General features: G+C 40.9%; 1 protein-coding gene across 1 annotated transcript in view; it reads left to right on the forward strand.

Moving 5' to 3' along the window:
- Positions 1-20,136, forward strand: part of kdrl (kinase insert domain receptor like) — a gene marked incomplete at its 5' end in the record, with an annotated part of 41,477 nt that overhangs the window by 11,821 nt on the left and 9,520 nt on the right. The window contains 19 exons of the mRNA XM_079228437.1: positions 56-192; positions 291-462; positions 659-785; positions 935-1,104; positions 2,351-2,507; positions 4,435-4,549; positions 7,382-7,490; positions 8,648-8,932; positions 9,031-9,177; positions 9,968-10,096; positions 11,045-11,151; positions 11,625-11,751; positions 12,299-12,403; positions 13,976-14,089; positions 14,262-14,350; positions 14,509-14,662; positions 15,382-15,479; positions 16,202-16,324; positions 16,671-16,782. Of these exons, the coding sequence (XP_079084563.1) occupies positions 56-192; positions 291-462; positions 659-785; positions 935-1,104; positions 2,351-2,507; positions 4,435-4,549; positions 7,382-7,490; positions 8,648-8,932; positions 9,031-9,177; positions 9,968-10,096; positions 11,045-11,151; positions 11,625-11,751; positions 12,299-12,403; positions 13,976-14,089; positions 14,262-14,350; positions 14,509-14,662; positions 15,382-15,479; positions 16,202-16,324; positions 16,671-16,782 (2,577 nt within the window). The remainder of the gene's footprint in view (positions 1-55; positions 193-290; positions 463-658; positions 786-934; positions 1,105-2,350; positions 2,508-4,434; positions 4,550-7,381; positions 7,491-8,647; positions 8,933-9,030; positions 9,178-9,967; positions 10,097-11,044; positions 11,152-11,624; positions 11,752-12,298; positions 12,404-13,975; positions 14,090-14,261; positions 14,351-14,508; positions 14,663-15,381; positions 15,480-16,201; positions 16,325-16,670; positions 16,783-20,136) is intronic.

A 20,136-nucleotide genomic window follows, 5' to 3' on the forward strand; every position in this document is an offset into this window, starting at 1 on the left:
TTCTCTGTTTCTTGAGCATTACACAGTCTTCTTATATTTGTCACCATTTTTACAGATCTTGTTCTAAATAATGTGATGATAACCCCAGAGCGTGTCAGACTGTTGGTTGGAGACACCCTCGTACTCAACTGTACTGGTGAGACCACCTTTGGTGGAAGAATCAACTTCACATGGGATTTTCCAAAGAAGAGCGTAAGTTCAGGATTTACTTTTGACATAATACTGCTATGTGTTAAACGCACCCTCGCAGGTTGTAGCAGTGGAGTTTATAGTTCCTCTTTTATCTTCAGGAAAATCGACACCATACGGAGAAGACGCTAGTCCGCCCGGCTTGGAGATTTGTGATGAGCAAGGCTTTATTTTTGCCAAACATTACCATGGAGGATAAGGGGGTGTACCGCTGCAACGCTGAGATTGAACCCACGAAAAGCAAGAACATCCCAGCAAGAGTCCTTGTCTTTGGTGAGTATGCTTTGGATGAATTCAAAATCAGGTGACGACTTCCATGAGCTACAAAGTTTATTACAAAGCATAAAAACACAATAAAACTGTCAGACACATTTCAACTTCTAAATAATTCTCACTGTGGTGATTCTACAATGATGGTAACTTTTCTTTTTGATGGATTCTAATGTCTGTCATTCATCTTTTGTTCCAGAGCACCCATTTCTCAATGTCTCCTACAAGCATGATCGACATAGTAAGGTGACTGTTAAAGAAGGTAGAAATAAGCTTGGGTTTGACCCCAAGGTCAACGCTCTGCCACCACCAGACATGTTAGCATGGTAAGTAATGGGTTACAGTCCAAATAGAAACTGCAGATTATGTATTGAATGGACAAGCACCTTTATGAGTCAACTTTCCATTCACTTCTTTCATTGATTCTTACTCTTTATTCATGGTTTAAACACGTTTCAATGCCTCTAATTTGTAGGTATAAGGATGGGGTCCCTATCCTCAAGAATTCCACCTGTTACAATATGTCTGGTTACAACTTGACCATCAAGGATGTGCAGGAGAAGCATGCTGGGGTCTTCACCATAAGCCTGGGCAACCAAGTGAATGGCTTGTACAGAAATCTGAGCTACACGCTGGTTGTCAACGGTAAGCTGCTGCCATGAACCTGATAATGACTGCTGATCCTAAGGAAATGAAGCAGTGCGTTGGATTCCCCGGCACCGTAGCTGCTTTCAGCGCAGTTCACTGGACGGCAGGTAGCAACTCTAGTATGAGAGGAATTTGGGGGCTTGTTGATTCCAGGGCTGGATTGACGTAGCCGGGGCAGCTGTTGTTGATTATTGGGGCTCTTTTGGGGGGCTTAGGCAGTGTGGAAATGTCCTGGGCTCTATTCTGCACGCAGATTCCAGGCGCTCCAGACCCCCCTCGTCCCCAGCATTTATTTGCATCCTCACCATGTGTATATACAGTGCAGCTCATATAAACAACATGTTCCATGCAATATGTATACAGCTTGAGGAAAACAAGGACTGAGCATGTAATTGATTGTTTTAACTGAATACTACTGATAACAGTTAACAATAGAGGTTTTAAATGTTTTAGTATGTTAGGTGGAAACTTGGATGAAGTCTGCCTACTCTAGAGAACAGAGAAGTGTGCCTCAGCTACTTTAAGCTTGTCATGGGGGCAACGCGATATTAATTATATTCTTTAAACATAGCAATTCCAATAGTGTGCCAAAAAGTGCAAAATCAGCCCCCCTGTGGTTTGTATCAACTTTATTTATTATCCTTAACTCTCGGGCTTCACAACACTTTGATTTATTGGAATGACAAAACAGACTAACTAAACACAGGGAAAAGAAATTCCTGGGATCAATTATAGCACTATTTCATCAGTTGTTTAGGGCTGTCAGAGTGCTCCAGATTATGAATGTGTCCTATGTCATGGAGTGTGCGTGGTGGGATGCAGGTTTTGTGGTTTGCCTAGCTATGTCACTGTGTGTAGCCTGACTATTTCAGCTTTTCCACATGGAGAGAATAGCTAAGTGATGTGGACCGGCATAAGGATCTTCGTCTGTTGTTCATGGCTGATACACTGATGGGCATGGGCCACTGTGGGGTCACTCTTTGACCTACAGCCCCGGGCTTTCCAATCATCCTGTCATTCTTCTTCTACACAACGTGCAAAGGACAACCGGAGTGCACCTTTTTCATGGCTATCCATCATGACTGTCGGCCCTCATTATAAAGACATTATGAGATTCCACAGTTGGCTGGAGTGGCGGATAGTTGATCTAACCTGTTGTCGCTCTCTTTATCTCGCTCTCCTGTGTTTTTGTGTTTGTGTGTCTGTGTACTTATGTGTGTTTATGTGCACTTCTCTCTCACAGTGAAACCAACTATTTCCGAGGCAGAGCTTGCCACCGCGCACGTGCAGCCCTACATGTTTGGCAAACAGCATCAGCTAACCTGCACTGCTTTTGGGATACCCTTGCCAAACATCCTTTGGTTCTGGCAACCGTGTTACTCAGACCCTGCGCTTACAAAGTGAGTCCCCATCTTACTATATTCACAAAAATGTGATTTTCTGTAAACTTCCTCCAATCTTGAAAAATTAAAAACACATCAAAAGGATAGATTGCCATGATGTCATGAATATCCAACATAATCAGATTCAAAATCAATTACATACCACTAGCTACCACATAGTGGTCCTCCTGTATTGAGTGTGGTGTTTTATTCAGTTACAGGTATACTGTATGTTCAGATTTAGCTTGCAGTTTACAGGATATTAAAAGATTTGATTGAAGTCACTTTTAACCCCTGAAGTTTCTCTCGCTCCAGAAAACACAGTTTGTATGTTTATTATCTGTACGGCTGAACAAAGATGGTAAATCGTGTAAATGTGTCTACTGCTGTAAATATATTGCACAGCATTTACACAAATTTGCACAGCTGTGTTGGAGGTAATAGACTTAAGTACCACCACATACTGTTATATTCACAAATGCACAGGAAAACAGCATCACAGGCTTAACAGTGCATACGTATAGGGTCCAGACCCACCAGACTAGCCCGGGGATCCCACTGTCAAACAGATCTACATTGACTGAATTGACTCTGGCCCAGAATACGACACATTAATCAAAGAAATGCTGCCCTCGGGAGCTGCCCTCTCGTTTGTGGTCAGTGGCTGTGTAGGCCGAAGGAGAAACTCAGGGGAGGTGTATTAAGCTCAGATTCGCAGAGCTGTTACACACCCGAACGGAACTGAGTGTGTGAGTGACTGTGCATGAATACCGGCCTGGTAGTGAACCCACAAACAAGATGAACATTCCCAGAGATCCTGGCTCGTCAATGGCAGCAGGAGACCTGCGACTCGTAAGATCAGGAAAACAATGGATCATTACCCCTGGGTTATCAGGCATCAACACCATTACCAAAAACAACATTGTGGACCACTGCACAAGAAAGAGAGAAACTTATGTTACATACTCAATGGTGTTAATCCACCAGTGCCTCTATTGTTTTAGTTATTAAATGATCTCTAAAACCCACTTGTACTTGCCAGATTTATGATACATTATAGCTGGGCGTTGAGGCAAAGCAACTCTTTCTGCCTGGCCTAAAGATAATCAGGTTTGGCACCATGAACAGTGGCAGGCAGCTAATGAGACAAAGGAACAGCTATAGCCTGGTGGGAGGCCAATTGTGCAAAATGTTTGTTTTATACAGCCCTGACCCTGTAAAGTACCTGTCACTGTACATCTAGCGTGTAGCCCTTCAAGATCATATCTCATCTAAATCTTTGGGAGTTTGGAGGGTGACACGCAGAGGGTGGGGAGGGTTTAGAGGTGAGGGAAGCTTACTATATTGGATGTGGAATGAGGCTAATAGTGTAGGGGGCAGAAATATGGGGTGTCTTTATCACCAGGTTGAGAAGTTATCAGCAGTCCTTTGTTGAACGCCAAGGTCTTAGGATCAACCTTATCTCCTCTGGCCAGAACGTGTGTGGGGGGGGGGGGGTTCCTGTACGAGGTGACGCATAGCACAGCCCTTCCTGCCGCTGTTGCTGTTTCCTCCTCTGCCTCTCCTATCATCAAGCTGATTGTTCCCCACCACGGGCGGTAAAGGGTTTGGGGGTGGTGGTCAAATTAATGCTTTCTCTTGGTTTTAGAACCCAGACAAGCTGGTCTAGACCTGGTCTCGGCCCAGATCATTCTCAGTGGCCTTTTAAAATACCCATTAGCCTTTCAGAATTATGGCTATTAAAGTAAGATGGCTCAATGTACTTTATAATCGTGTGATGTACACAGGATATGTATTAACGTAACATCAAGATTCCCAATTTAAACAAAATGAGAGTCCTTTTTCTTCTGTGTTGTATTGTTTAAGGTCTAACATATCTGCAGTTGTCTCTACATACACTGACTGCATGACTAGATAGTCTTATTCAATGTTTTATTTCCTGCAGTTGCATTGTTTATACCAAGACACACCCGGTCAACATTGATGACAGGGGAAATTACTCCCACAACTGGATTAAGAGCATAAACGTCAAGCCTGAGCTGATTAAAGGAAAAAACAAGGTATGTGGTTGAACTTTATTTGTACCGTTGCACAACGTTAAATGTGGTAGACAAATATCAGTGACCAACTCAACAATAACATTTATATGAGAATTGGATCAAGAAGAATTCTAAAGAACAAGGGAATAAATAGTACAAAAGCTGGGTCAGATTCAAGTAGAAACGTCTTGTGAATGGGCTTAAAAGTCAGATACATACATCTGAAATGCATAAATCCTGACAATGTTCCTGCCTAATATTCCTTCCTAATATTGGCAGTGATGATGTACTATTTTTCACTGAAAGGGATTCATTTTGTCCACATTAGTTTTGACTGAAGTATCTGTGACCAAAGCCCACGAAAAAGCCCTGAGCAGTCCCTTTTGAAATCAGTCTTGTTTTTCATTGTTGCTCTTAAAAAGTCTTGATTTATTCTTGGAATAAACAACCAGGAAAATATGTTTAAATCTATTTTTTTCCCATGTATGATGTGTTGCATCTGCAAAGAAAGATGCTAGATTGATAAATAATAGACCTTTAACTTGTATAGCGCTTTTCTAGTCTTCCAACCACTCAAAGCACTTTAACACTACATAACATCATTCACCCATTCTTACACTGATGGGAGGAGCCACCTGCCCATCAGGACTATCTAACATTCACACACCGTAGGCACAGCTAGGGAGCAATTTGGGGGGTTAAGTGTCTTGCCCAAGGACACATCGACATGTGCTAGCGGAGCCGGGGATCGAACCTCCAATCCTCTGATTGAAGGTCGACCCACAGTCGTAATGTACATTTACAACACAAATGTAACATACTTGGATAACTAACTGCATTGGTTTTCCTACCTATAATGAGCAAGATCAGTTGAAAGGGTGAACCCATAACTTCTAGAAACAGTTCATTTTCCTCTAATGGAATGACATACACCTCCACTTCACATTTTTTCATATGAAGAAGGCCTGTAAATGAAGCAGCTGCAGATTCATCCTGGGCCTTGCCAAAGAAACATATTTTATTCTGACATCAGTTGATCTTTTCTGATGTTTAGACTCACTTGTAAACAGTGCAAAAGCTATATGGCTTAAGCCCTGCGTGTGCCAAGAGCTTTGAACAGACTTTTATAGATTCTACCCTTAACCTTTACACGTGAAGAAGAGCCACTACACACACTGAAAAACTGCTGGAACTGGTTACTTTTGTTATGTAAGCATGTTCTGCTGTAATTTGATCATGAAAACAGTGCATTTAAGCAGATAGAAATAGTCTGTCACAACAATACATTAAGCACATTTAGTTGTCTTACACCTCAATCATTTTTTCCTACAAAATCAGCACTCAGGTGTGAATGTGGGATCTAACAGTCCATCAGCTTTTCTTAGAAAACATCAAACACATGTTTTTATGTAAACCTAAATACAATACGGAAACTGTAGATAAATGTCCTGTGGGAGCCGTTGACTAAAAATCTTCACCCCAAACATAATTAAGAACAGGCCTCAGTTTTCTCACAAGTGTCTTTCTATAGGATTAGGTTAAAGAAACCTATTACAGCAGGATGGGCCAAGTAAGGCACATATTCGCTGGCGAAAGAATCCGTGATCATTTCTGGTTCATAAGTAGGTTAATTGTCTCATACTCTCTGATTAAAGCACAAAATGAAACTCACAATCATATAATAATTGTAAATTTGGCAATTTTCATAGATCATCAGTTATGATATGTCTCTGACATAAATAGGGAGGCAGCACTTATTTACAAGTACTTGTGCCCAAACGCTGGTGCTTTATGAGGGTGAGGACTAAGGGTCAATGATAACAAGCAGAAGTTTAAAAGAACAGCGATTTGTTGAAAGTAAATTCCTCTCTGTCACCGGACATAAATCGTTTTGGCCTGTGAATAAGAACGTAGTCAGGACTGGGCCTTTCAGTGCCTCCCCTGAAGGCCCAGTAGAGAGCGAGACTGGCCCGGGCCATAATATAAGGAAAATACCGGGGGGTACAGAGGTCACAGTGCGTCTGGTCAGGTCACCTCTTAGGGACTGTGCACAATTGTTTAAATGACTGTGTTCGAGCTTGGGTTACATTATGGTGAGTAATAGCCGTAACATAATACCATAAGGCCACTCCATCACTGTTTTGACAAGTGTCAGAGCAGCATGAATTGGAAAATATGATATAACTTTTAAACACATATTCTGTCCCTGCCTGAGTGTTTGTAACGTGAGCATTAGTACAGGGACGCTGACATTGTTTCATGGCTAGAGCTGTGTGTCTTGAGAGTCAGCACAATAGCTCCTACAAGCCCAGGAAGTTTAGGCCAGCATACACCCAGACAATACACACACATCACTCACTCTCTTTGATGTAACTAACTGGCCCCCAAAAAACAGATGTCCGCCTGAACACTAAACAGAGCCCCACACATTCTGGCCCTCATCCAAGTCTCACTTATTATTTTGTCTATTTAAGCCATTAAAAGGTTGTACTGGTGCAATGATAAAATTGAGAATGGCGTTAGAAGTGCTTTCCAGGAAATGTACGTTGAGCCCCGGCTAAAGGAGTCTGAAGGAGACTCAGCGGGTTTTAAACTCCAGATGTATCCTCTCATTATTATTACGCATTATTATTACGCTCTGGAGAGTATAGAACAATTCACGCTCTGGACCTCTTACCTACCTGGTAACAGCGTTTCGCTCCTCTGATGGTGATTGAACCTCAAGGATAAGTCACACTGGAAGTTCAAGTCAAAGCGGAATTCTGAATTGTGATATGAAGCATTTGCTGTTTATCTCAACATTTTTTTCTGTTTGGAACAATCAGTAATAATTGCCCCATTTGTCCCAATTAGACTGTGAGCACCCTGGTGATAGGAGAGGCTATCATGTCAGGAAAGTACTCATGTGTGGCCCAGAATAAAGTTGGCAGCAGCATGAGGACGGTCCCTTTCTACGTTGATGGTAAGTGGGTCACCAGAATATGAGAGGTGAAATATTTAAATCTGAACTGCTCAGCTGAATACAATAATAGCAAAGTGCACTATACTGTGCGCTGGATTCTTTCAAATGATCTACACGTACAGTACACGTTGTAAAGAATTGCAAGAACAGCGAAGGAATGTGCAGATTGCATTGTGCAATAAAGAAACCAGAGGGGGGCATTAATTGAAACCATCTTCCACTGTAGCTGAGCTGCTTCAGGGTGGAAGAGAGGCAAACATGTCCTGAGCCATATGGAGTGCTATAATGGCACGCTTTTAAAAATAACTATGAATAACTGCATTCCTGCTCCGGTGCCAGCAGGTCATTCCTCTTTCTCTGTTAGCCTTCTGCTATGAGAATTCACTTTTTGAATGTGCATCTGAGCATTTACAAATGTTCCCATCATAAATATCCATTAAGACAGTCATGTAGTAATCGTGGGAATGAGGTGTCACTGCACACAAGCACAGTTAACTTTGCAATAAAGTGAATCACAATTCTTTAAAAGCTGAGTGAATCACATCTCCTGAGGGGTGACGGATTGCTTTTGTAGAGGGATGTATGCGGGTGAACCAAAGCTTGAGAGGATGCCAAATCCCAAAAGCGTGTCTCCCAGTGTGAGAGAATTCTCAAGAGGAATTCAGCTCTCTTCCAGAGGTGAGGAAGACGGAGAAAGATGGAGAATACTGCAAAACAAGAAGACACAAATGTAATAACAGCTGTCTTCTTTTACGGAACACAGAATGCTTTCCAGCAATCTGAATAAACAAGCTCAGTCTGGTTCCCCTGGGGCCCAGACTCAGCTTCTCTCCAATTACATTCCAAGTGCAGCAGCGCTGTCAGCCGTGCAGTCCAGCGGCAACGTGCTTTCAATTAACAGTGATGAAACAGGAAATAACTGCACATTTGACATTCCTGGCATTGCAACAAGCACCTTTGTGTCCAAAAAAGTATTGTCCAACACAGGATCTCGGGCCAGCAGGATACGTGTCTGTGTTCATGTAAAACAGATGAGGTGGACTCCTGTTAAATGCTCTTTATTCATAATTAGTAACTGTTGTTGACCCAATCTGATCGTTTGAAGGTATCTGGAACTGAGGAGGATTTAACATCATTGAAATCCATTGTCACACTAGATCACCCTGAGGAACTCACCATCGAACCTCGGTCAGCCATCGAGGGGGATGACGTCACTCTGACCTGTCGGGCAGCTCGCTACCTTTACAAAGACCTACAGTGGTTGGATTCCAGGAATCAAACCATCACTTCCAACGTGTCCAGTCTCCATATCAGCAACTACTCCATTTCTCTTTCTCTCCGTCGGCATAACGTGTCCCAAACCAGCACTTCAGGTTACAAGTGCCAAGCATACAAGCTCCACAAGAAGGTTGAACTCAAGACCGCTGCACTTTTTGTGGATGGTGAGTAAGAGGAGGATATGAGAAACTGATTGATCAACAAGACAATAATAGAGAAACAGCAACTTTATTGACAAATTATGTTTTGTTTTTTTGTGCAGTGAGAAAAAGCCCCTGGCTGAGTCAAAATCTGACGAATCAAGATGTGAACAGTAGCAGCACCCTGATGCTGGCCTGCTTTGCTCTGGGAGTTCCTCGTCCGTACATCATGTGGTACAAAAATGGTGTTCAGGTGGAGGAAGGACCAGGTAACCTGAGAATGCTATTCCATGTGCTATGATTATCATATGATATGATGCAATTTTATAATATTGGTGATCAGTGGCACTGGCACACGTGCAATCCTGCTGCAGAACTGGATTAAAGAGAAAGAATACATTTTGTTATTAGTAAGATGTCATCCGCTTTGAAAGCTGCTGACAGTTTCTCAATGTGTCAAAGACCAGGCCAGCATTTACATTTGTTCATTGTAGTGCATATTTGCTCGAGGCACAAGTAAACAACATTTCTGATTCAATCTGCGGATGATGCCATTTCTTAGGTTGAATTTATATTTCCAAAACCCCTAAAATTCCATAATCTATGCATACTGAAGACATTTGTGCAGTTAAGCTGCACTCGCGATTGCAATCGTTGTATCATTACGGCCTGTTGGTAGAGTAAAGGTTGCATTCAGTGGTATTCAGCACACAATAATACCACTACTTCAAATACTGTGAGAAGAAAAATATGCTAAATCCCTTTTAGGTAATTGCATAACCTGAGCTCCCACAGAAAATATTATTTCTGGCTCATGGTGTATAAAACATCCTGAGTGGAAATTAAATTATTCTGCATAAACACAACCTGAGCTGCGGTTAGAGCGGGTTACTTTCCAGACACAATTTGTATACGCTCAAGTGCATGAAGATGCATTGTGGCATTCCATCTGCTTTTGCACTACTGCCGGCCTGCACTTGCACAAAAGATTGAGTCCGAAATGATGAATGCCACGGTTTTTAAACTTCATCAGTTTGACTGAGAAATTGTGTGTTGCAGGTATCACTCTGGGAGAGGACGGAGTTCTGACCATCGAGAGGGTGAAGAAAGATGATGAGGGTCTCTATGAGTGTATAGCCAGCAATGTTGAGGGTATTGTGAAAACCAGTGCTGTTGTTACTGTGTTAGGTAAGTCACTCAGACACCTTGAGGTATTAACTAACGAACCATCAAAAAAGATCCGACACTCACCAGCAACTTGCTGCATTGTCAGTGGAGTGTTGTGTGCTGCAGTCAGTCGGGCTACACATCACATCAAATACACTAATCATCTATCTATTACTGTGAAGTCATTGCATATTCTGCATGTCCAATCAAAATGTCTCAGAGGCCCTCTTGTTTTCTTGTCACTACGACAAATAGCTCTGGTCGGACTTCATTATGAAAAGTTTCCCCTGACAGAAAATCTGTGGCTGCCAGGAATGCCAAGTGAATTCCTTCGAGGGTTTTATGATCGAGGCTCTGGCTGAGAGTCCTTACCTTGAGGACATGACCTCTGTGAAGTGTTAAGAGGTCCACTAATGAGTGCAAAGAGATTGACTGCTACAACAGCCAAGGGACTGGAAACACAGTAGATAATTGGAGTAGCATGTCTCTTAACGTGTGTGTGCCTGTGTACCTTTACGTGTAAATTAATTGATGTGAAGGTCAAGATGGCAGTGTAGGTGAGATTTCATGCATGTAGCTTTTTTCAAATTGATTCTAAATAAGCGGAACTTAAATTTCTCTTGAAAGTGTTACCAATGTTATCTACACCACAACAATATATGGTCTATATGTTCTGCTTAGCTGTTTAGTCAAAGATTTCATGATATGAACCAGATAAAGTATGGTATGCATTTCCCAAACAAACCAGAAATAAACACTAAAGCATGTTTCCATTTATTTTTTGAGAAGATGAACAAAGAAAAAAATAAACAAAAGACAGACACATTTGTAAGAGAATGTTTTCTTTTGATCCCAATTCTCAACAAATCCTTTTCAATATTATATGACAATTTATGAGATCATGCAAGTACAGAGTGGTGTCTTTGCTGATGAGGTCTGGTAGTTGACAGTAGCTTTTTCTCTTTCCAGGAGAGGAAGGGAAGCCAAACGTTGAGGTTATCATTTTGGTGTGTACGGGAGCTGCAGCCACGTTCCTCTGGCTCATGCTTATCCTCTTCATCCGCAAGTTAAGGAAGGTAAGACGTTATGGTACTTCAGAAAGTATATAAGATTAGCATTTGCCAAGATGTGTGAAGTTCAAGTGTCATGGCATTTGCCTTTTTTTTGTGGTTCCTGTTTCAACTAATTCGACTCCAATAATTTTGTAGAAGCGACATCTTGCGAAATACAGTTAAATGGAAAGACAAATTTAGCCAGTGTTCATGATTTCCACATTTCCTTCCATGAGTCAGAAATGCTTAGCTCATGTTTGTATGTTCAGACAAAGGAGACCATAATGTACTCATGCAAATAAAACAAAAAGGAAATGGATGCACCATTGATCTGGCCAAGTATGCGTCGAGCAAGAACGTTTTAAGTAAATTAAAAAACATTTACTGCTTACTGATCACTTCAAATGAAACAAAAGTTCAAAACTCTGCGTTGTGTCGTGGTTGTCATTGTCAAAAACATATTCGATAATTCATATTTTGTCATCTAACACCCTCAGCAACCACAATATAAGATGGGTCCGTCTATCATCATTGACCCTGACGAGTGTCCCCTCGAAGAGCAGCATGATCTTCTTCAGTACGACAGCAGTAAATGGGAGTTTCCCCGTGACCGACTGCGACTAGGTGAGATTTCAATGTGCAGGAAAATGTAAAAAATATGATTTTCATATGTTAAGGGAAACTTTCGACACAGTTTCTGGACAGTTAGTTTCTTTTAAATCTGTTAATCGCAAAGCTGAAATATATAACTTGAGTTGTTAAGATGATGTTTCATCAATAACAGAATATCCAGAGCCACACTTGGGATATCTCACAATATTAGTGTGTGTAAATAGCTTGCTAGCTGGATGAATGAAAACCCAGCAGGTAATGCCGCTGATGATTCATTATTTTAACTTTCATTTACATTACTGTTTAAGAAGTCCAATCACAAAAGGTTAAAGGTGTTTCATGTTGAGAATATACACAGCCACATTAAGGTACATGGAATAGGTGTCCACCCTATCTGCAGCTGTTGTGTAGGGTTATTACTTATCAGTGACTTGCGCTGTCATCCAGTCTTAAGTGAGCCATAAATTCTCTAGAAAAGACGCCTGGCGTGTGCTGTTTTAATTATAGACCTGAGGGACAGGAAACTCTAATGTTGTTGAATACCTTCTTTCTTTGCCAGGCAAAACTCTTGGCCATGGAGCGTTTGGAAAAGTGGTGGATGCTTCTGCCTTTGGGATTGACAAGCTCTCAACCTGCAAGACTGTTGCTGTCAAAATGTTGAAAGGTAAGATGTTAAAAAATTCGTTTTCTTCTCTACTGGAAATTATAAACATTTGTTTTGACAGAACCACTTGTTCTTTTTCACATAAGTAGTTGTGGCATCATCCTGGTGGTGCCACCACTCATGGCCGACAGGCTAGCATTATTGTCACAATATCTACTGTTGTATGGGTAGCAGATGACTAATAAATGGCATTTCTGTAGAAGATTTATTTCTTGCGCACATTTCGGACTCAAGAGCTGCAGCATAACATGTGCCTGCAGTTAATGTTTGTATGGCGTATCGGTTCAAAAAAATCATGCAATGTCTGTTCCTCGCAAGTGCAGTTAGAGGTCAAGGTTAGGACCTCTAATCCGGTTCTTGATAAAGAGACACAGATCTGACAGCTCAGATCAGAATGTCCAAAATCTGCAGGTGAAGAAGAGTTCAAAAAATCTACAAGCTGAAAAGTCAAGTTCATTATTATTACTAGAGAAGCAAACTGCAGAACCATCAGTAATCAGAGATATGGGGATGATGTATCATACAAATATGGCTTATAGAGATGTATTGGTCCCTGTTATAGCATTAATCATGTCTCCGCATAAATCACAGACTCTCGGTGAGGAACAGACTCTGGCTGTTGTTAGTCGAAGGTCAAACTAAATGTAAAGCAGCAGGCCTCCTCAAATTGTCCGTGGTTTAGCGAGAGACTCCCTGGCTGCTTTGGCCTCAAGCTCATATATATCAGGTCGGTCAAAGCAACATAAAACAACCCTTAAATCTTGGTTAAATCATTGTTTAAACTTATCAAAGTTGGGTATTTAATGTGAGCATCTCCCATTTTATTTTTCAAATTTTGTTGGCATTCATCTTTGAGGATGTCCTTCATCAAGAAAGACTCTTCATAGCGCTGGGCCTAAAGCAATGTTATTTTTCCATCATATTTAATGAACTCTCAAAATGTAATTCCCCAGTAATCCATCTAACAAGGTTTTCCCCACATTCTCGCTAGACAAGCAAACTAAGACAGGATTTAATCTTGCAATGCAAGACGAGGCATCATCTGTATGTTCAGATTTTGTATACATTTTAGTATATGCCTGTTGTATATTATTGTCCCCATGCATCCAACGGTTGAGTTTGCAGTTCCAAAAAATATTAAACTTGAAGGAAACATGTTCACCACTATTGAAATATTGATTCCATGTTGTGTGTTTGAGTGTTTATATAACGTTTGTTCCCTCCTGTGTATAAAAATATCTTTCAACAGACCTGCATAGACTTGCTTCTTTTTCATAGAAGTTATCTTTGCATATGAGCTAAACTGAATCATCGGGTGAGGTGGTCTCATTTTGTTTAATCTCTTCCATCTTAACTTTATAAAATTGAAAATCTGTTTCTTATTTTTTCAATGACTTTGGAGTCCAAGCGTTCATTTTGTTGAACAGAACATTGTTGGAGATCATAAAACAAAATGAAAGGACAATGAAACACAATGAAAATCAAATATATTGTGAAAATGTATATCCTTTAAGTCAGGATATTTAATACACCAACCGATAACAAGTTCTTATTGTGTTTGCATTGTTACAGGAGGCGCTACGTCGAATGAGCGGAAAGCTCTGATGTCAGAGTTGAAGATTCTCATCCACATCGGCCATCACCTGAACGTGGTCAACCTGCTGGGAGCCTGCACGAAGCCTGGAGGTGAGCTTTACTACTGAGGTCCGAAAAAGGGAGCCCACTGTTTTAATATTTGGGTCTAGAAAATATAATATATAAGAAAAAACTGTCAGTTTAATTTTAAAGTAAAAATTGACATTTCTGAACTATCACATGATGAGTAGGAATAATCATGAGATATATACAATTTTAACAGGCCCATTGATGATGATAGTGGAGTTCTGCAAATACGGCAACTTGTCCAACTATTTGAGAGGCAAGAGAGATGACTTCCTCGTCTACAAGGTGAGTCACGAGCTGCATGATTTAGACTTTTCAACATTCTTGCTTTCTCATCATTCTGGCTGACTGTTTTGACAACCATATAGAGAAGCCCCGTGCATGTCAGCAGCATGGGGCTGTCATCGTATTTTAAATGATATATGTGTGTGTGTGCTGCTCAGAGCCAGGACGGTAAGGTGGTGTCATCAGGATCGGGCTGTGAGCTGAGCGAGCTGATGAAACGCCGCCTGGAGAGCGTGGCCAGCAACGGAAGCTCAGCCAGCTCTGGCTTCATCGAAGATAAGAGCTACTGCGACTCAGAGGAAGAGGAAGAAGGTAAAGGCCAAGCACGTCTTGCTTCCTGTCAACCCCCCTGTTTATCCCTCCTGCTGTCCCTCCCCCCGCCATCCTCTCACCTCTGCTCCACTCCTCCCGCCCAGAAATGAAAGCTCCCCTCAGATTGTTTTCTACCCTGAGTCTGAGAGGACATTTCCTCCTCCTGTTCAGCAGTACAATCACTGCAGCAGGAGCCACTGTCACCCCACTGAGTCGGGGAGGCGTCTGTTTATTTCCTGTCCTGACCTGAGTGTTGCTCTGCTCTGTGGCTCCAGCTCGGACACGGCACGTCAGCCATGTTGTTCCTGATGTGTTATTTCTGGTTTGATTAGCTGTTTACTCAGGTGGGCCAGTGGAAGGACTCCTTGTGAGTTCCTCTTTCAGACCCCCGACCAGCGCGCCGGGCCCATAACCACACGTTTCACCTGACATTTGAAAAATAGGAGGAATCGTAATTTGTTTTCATTTCTCGTCTGTAAAGGAAGTTTTCAAGACAGTGTGGAGAAGGAGACACGTACGTGACAGGACGTATTGTTAAGATTATGTGTATTAGTTTGTTATTGATTCATCTTAGATGATTTATCTGACAGAGAGCGGCTGATCACAATTAAAAAAAACACCTTGATGATTTGGATTATTGTCCTTAACGTAAATGCCATATGTATCCAATCGGAAAAATCGGTCTCATTGAGAAAACGTTGTGTTCTTTTGTTTCACAGAATCTGAGGATTTATATAAGAGAGTCCTGACATTGGAGGATTTAATTTGCTACAGTTTCCAAGTTGCAAAAGGCATGGAGTTCTTGGCTTCACGCAAGGTATTTTCTTCACATAAATCACTACAGGACATCCATCAAGACATTTTATTTTAAACAGCTGCCTATAAATTGTATTATTGATAGTTTATGTGTTGTGCTTTTTATTTAAATATCATGTTATTTTGATATGTATTATCAAATAGGAATAATTATGATCATTTGGACACATTTGACTCAGTATAGTGAAGGATCGCCATGCTCCCCCTTGTTTACTGCAACTGGAAGTCAACAGTGTCCAAGTAGAGGCCAAATGGTTCAGAGTAGTCAAATCTTTCAAAGTTGTAGTTACATGCAGTTTAAACAAAATGTTCCTGCATTGTAAATAAATAAATATGCAGCAAAAGACCATTTAAAGGATTTTAATTCTCTTAAATTTAAGTGGAACCCATTTTGCCTCTATTATGACTGTTACTCCAGTGTTTCTCAAAGTTATCAGTCTAAATATCATTCATTGTTCAAGTCATTCATAATTTTGGGGAGACCGGATGGGACTGATTGAATGAATTGAATGAGAATGAAGCCATTGTTGTAGATAATCTGTTACGGACTGTTTCTTAGCCTGGATATAGAACACTTCATCTCCTATTGTAATGCCACTGATGACTTGACCATATGCTGCTATGCAAGAAGCTGTGCTTTATAGCACGCAGAGAACCGCTACGTCAATTACATGCAGAAAACTTGCATTGAATACGGTTTTGTTGCTTTCTGTTTTTCATTAGTGCATCCATCGTGATTTGGCTGCACGGAACATCCTGCTATCTGAGAATAATGTTGTGAAGATTTGTGATTTTGGACTTGCCAGAGACATCTACAAAGACCCGGATTATGTGCGCAAAGGAGATGTAAGTTTATTTAAATCCAGTCAAGTCTTTTTCCAGCTCTCTGGTTTTTATTGTCTTATAAAAAAAATATTTAAAGCATTTTTATGAATAGATAACATGCAAAACGGTAAGCTACCACTGACTTGTAAGCTGCCTATGAGTTCTTGGAAATCTCACAAGAAATGATTGAGATCAGTGTGCTTATTTGAATACTAGATTATGAAACCAAATAAGTCTTAGCTAAATCAAAAGCAGTAGCTGCTCACACACTTCAAACCAACTGGCTCTCCACTTATGTGTAATGAGTGAGATGTCCACGCCACTGAGATAAGAGGTAAAATGATTTCTTATCTTAATATCTGCACAGGCCAGACTGCCGCTCAAGTGGATGGCACCTGAGGCCATTTTTGACAAGATCTACACGACTCAGAGTGACGTTTGGTCCTTTGGTGTTCTCATATGGGAGATCTTCTCTCTGGGTAAGTGTCATGGCTCAGTATTTGTATAGTTCACACCCTGCTGACAAACATCACACATAGTTCTTGATACATTACTGGAATAACCCTTCAGGCACAGCTAATGATTTTCACTATATACATGCTACATTCAGGAACTTTTTCATCATGGCATCTTTCCACATGCCATGGCAATGCTCGAACAGATCGGGTAAGGTACAGTACAGCATTGGCACTTATGTAACACTTATGGTTGCCAACTGCCGTAAAACTCAACAGAAGAAGATGATCTGCATGTACCCGGCCGAAGACGTCTCTTATTATTTCCGGGAACACGGCGTGGAGCTGTTTTTGGCGTAAATGCTAAACCGTAAACATGTCTTGGATTTAAATGTCATCAGCAGATTATTGTGATTGCTTCGGTCGCTGCCTATCAGATAGATGTGACCCTTTACATGCTTGTCCCTGCAGCATTACCGTTTCATTCACAACACAGCGATTACCTAGGAATGGTATGAGGTCTTGAGGTGGGTCAAAAATATTGACATTAATTTCACATAAGCATAAAGCCTGTTAGGTTCTGTTAGAAGAGAGCTCTACTAGCTTGGTGGACTCACTCGGTGCCCCCAGCTTTACAGCCTCACCAGATGCCTTTTTCTTCTTCTTCCGTGTAATTGTGCCCTGAGGACAATAGGGTCTGAGCTTACATTGTCAGCCTGAGAAAGCTATTGTCATGCCACTCAAGCATTAGTGAAGTTCGTCTGTGATTTTTAGTACAGTCATGGGACATTAAAAGGAGAGAACACCTCCCAGCTGGCAACACAAACTCATTGTAACCAGGCAGCCAGATCAGTGTAAAAGTGTTCCCCTGCTGTGAAAGCACTGCCGTGTTTAAGACAGCATTGTGTGCCGGCCCGTGATTGCCTGTGCGCCGTGGCACAGAGCTCACCACACGTTTCTATAGCAAGACTCAACGTGAAATATTTTATGTTTAAATGGCACCATGGGAAGTAGTAGAAACATAAGAGGAAGTGCAACCAAAGTTGGATGTATTGCTTTTCTTTTCGTTTTGACTGCACTGCTTTTGAATCACCGCCATACGGTGTCGTCACCCACTGCAGTTGAAAGAAAAGTGTGTCAAATTGCATATTCTTTTAAATGTAAAGCGCACTGACGTCATTATGATACTTTCCCTTTTGTGTTTTCATTCTTTTTCTTGGTTTCTTTCTCCCTCTTTTTCACATTCTCACCACATTTTTTCCGTTAAAGAAACACTTGCACATCTGGGTACTGTTAGCGGGGCCTCAGAAAAATAAATCAGGAAACAAGGATACAAAATGACCAGGAAAAATGGCAAAGAAGTGAGCTTTGCAGCCTGATCATGTTCAAAGGTCAAAAGTTTCAGGGTAACCAAAGCGGGATTTTCAGACCTATCTGTGAAGCAAAATTGAGTCAGTTGCGTATTCTGGGTTTAAAAATCCCAAAACTGGTTTGAATAGTGTTCACCAGGGGTGAACCAGGCCTGAGTGGTGTTTGTCATGCGAGATATACATCATTCTCAGGATGAGATGGCCTTTATTTAGAGAAGAGATGAGAGAATATTCTGTCTCGTCATAAAAGACAGGAGTGAAACAATAATTTATTACACTTTGGCGAAGGGATGCCACTGTGACATAGTATGCTATTGTTTGGCTGCACTATAGAACGCAGATAATACATCAAATGTAAAGTAAATTAAATATTCAAAGTACATGTTCTAAAAACTACAAGAGATGGTTAAGTAAAAGTTTAGAATTTAAAATTTTAGATTGATTTGGGAACATAAAGGGATAGGTTTTTTTAAGTTGGCTTGCACAAGGTACATCAATAGTCAGTGTATCACAGGAGAAGGCTGTCAACACGCCCTCAGTTTGGAGAAACAGAAAGTAGCAATGTACTGCTGTGGACGGGAGCAGCAGTAAAAAGTACAATATTGTGCTATATTTAGAATATATTAGAATATATTCACCGCTTTACCTTCCGATGGGGAACTGAAGCTGTTATCTACAGACGGGAACTGAAGCTGTTATCTACAGACGGCCCTTTCCGACAAGGTACTGAGTCCTTTCGCTATGCTCTCTTCAAATCCAAAAGACTCGTTTGACAAAACGAGTAATTTAACCTTGCAGAACAAGGCAGTTGGTTGTCTACTGCTGCCTCAATCGGTTAGTTTGTTTGTTGTATTGCGTTCTTTGATAAATCCAATCTAACCCTTAAAAACACCAAAGTCACACAATAACAAACCATCTGATTGAGGCAGCAGGAGACCATCAACTGCCTTGTTTTGCAAGGTACAAATACAGTTGTTATGGTATGGTGGCTTTGAAGAGAGCATAGGGAAAGGACTCAGTTCCCTGTCGGAAAGGTAAATCTGTGATAATATTCTAAAGACAGTGTACATTTAAAAAGATATCGATTTTTTAGGTGGCCACTTTTTTATTTGGCTAAAATGCTCGCATCAACAGTCGTACACTGCTTTGCTCCAGTGTCCGTACTCCTGTCTTCTAGGCAAACAAATCACTTTGTAGTAAGAACAATCATTTTTAAAGTTGTTCAAACACAATTTGTTCATCTGTGGTTTAACTATACATTTGAGTTTTATATTGTACGTGGGGTTTCAAGCAAACACAATTATTATGCATGACTCATGAAATTGTATTGATAACATAGAAGGGCCGTTATTTTCCAAAACCAACACAATTGGATATTGGATTTTGTTTTCCAGCGAGTGGATGTTATTGAATCTGCAAGAGCTTTCAAACAAATCAGCGAGATGTTTGCATGTAGAATATTGGAGTTGGAAAGCTGCAGTGGTTGTGACCAGAAAAGGGACTTTAATGTTCCCACTAGGGAATCAAGAATGCAACACAATCTTCGCAGGTGTTGTCTTTGTAACTTTACTGCAGGATAAGAATATTAGTTGGGAAGAATCATTTATTTTTCTACTCACAGCCCAAGACTTGGTGTTGATGTTATATTCAGTCATTTTACCGGATATTTTGAGTCTTTCAATGTACAACTACGATTACTCAAATAATTTGCTTGTGGTGCTGTTGAACTGTGTTGTGTTATGCAGAGAGGTATTTCTGTTATTTAGCCTACCCTCATATTGATTGATATACATAAGGTGGACAGAGTAATAGAAACACCTAATGTATATGCATAAGTGCAACTGGGTGTAATTGTATTACACAATTCGTAAATTTGATGTATTAAGTGCGCCTTTCACCATTTTCTTCAATCTTCTATTATTTATGCAATGTGTGTTTGAAATGAACCAGAACCATCTTTATGTATAATAGCACCCTAAGGATTTACTTTAGGGACTTTCAAATACCT

This window comes from Taurulus bubalis, assembly GCF_910589615.1.
Source record: "Taurulus bubalis genome assembly, chromosome: 13".
In the NCBI taxonomy this organism is placed as follows: Eukaryota; Metazoa; Chordata; class Actinopteri; order Perciformes; family Cottidae; genus Taurulus; species Taurulus bubalis.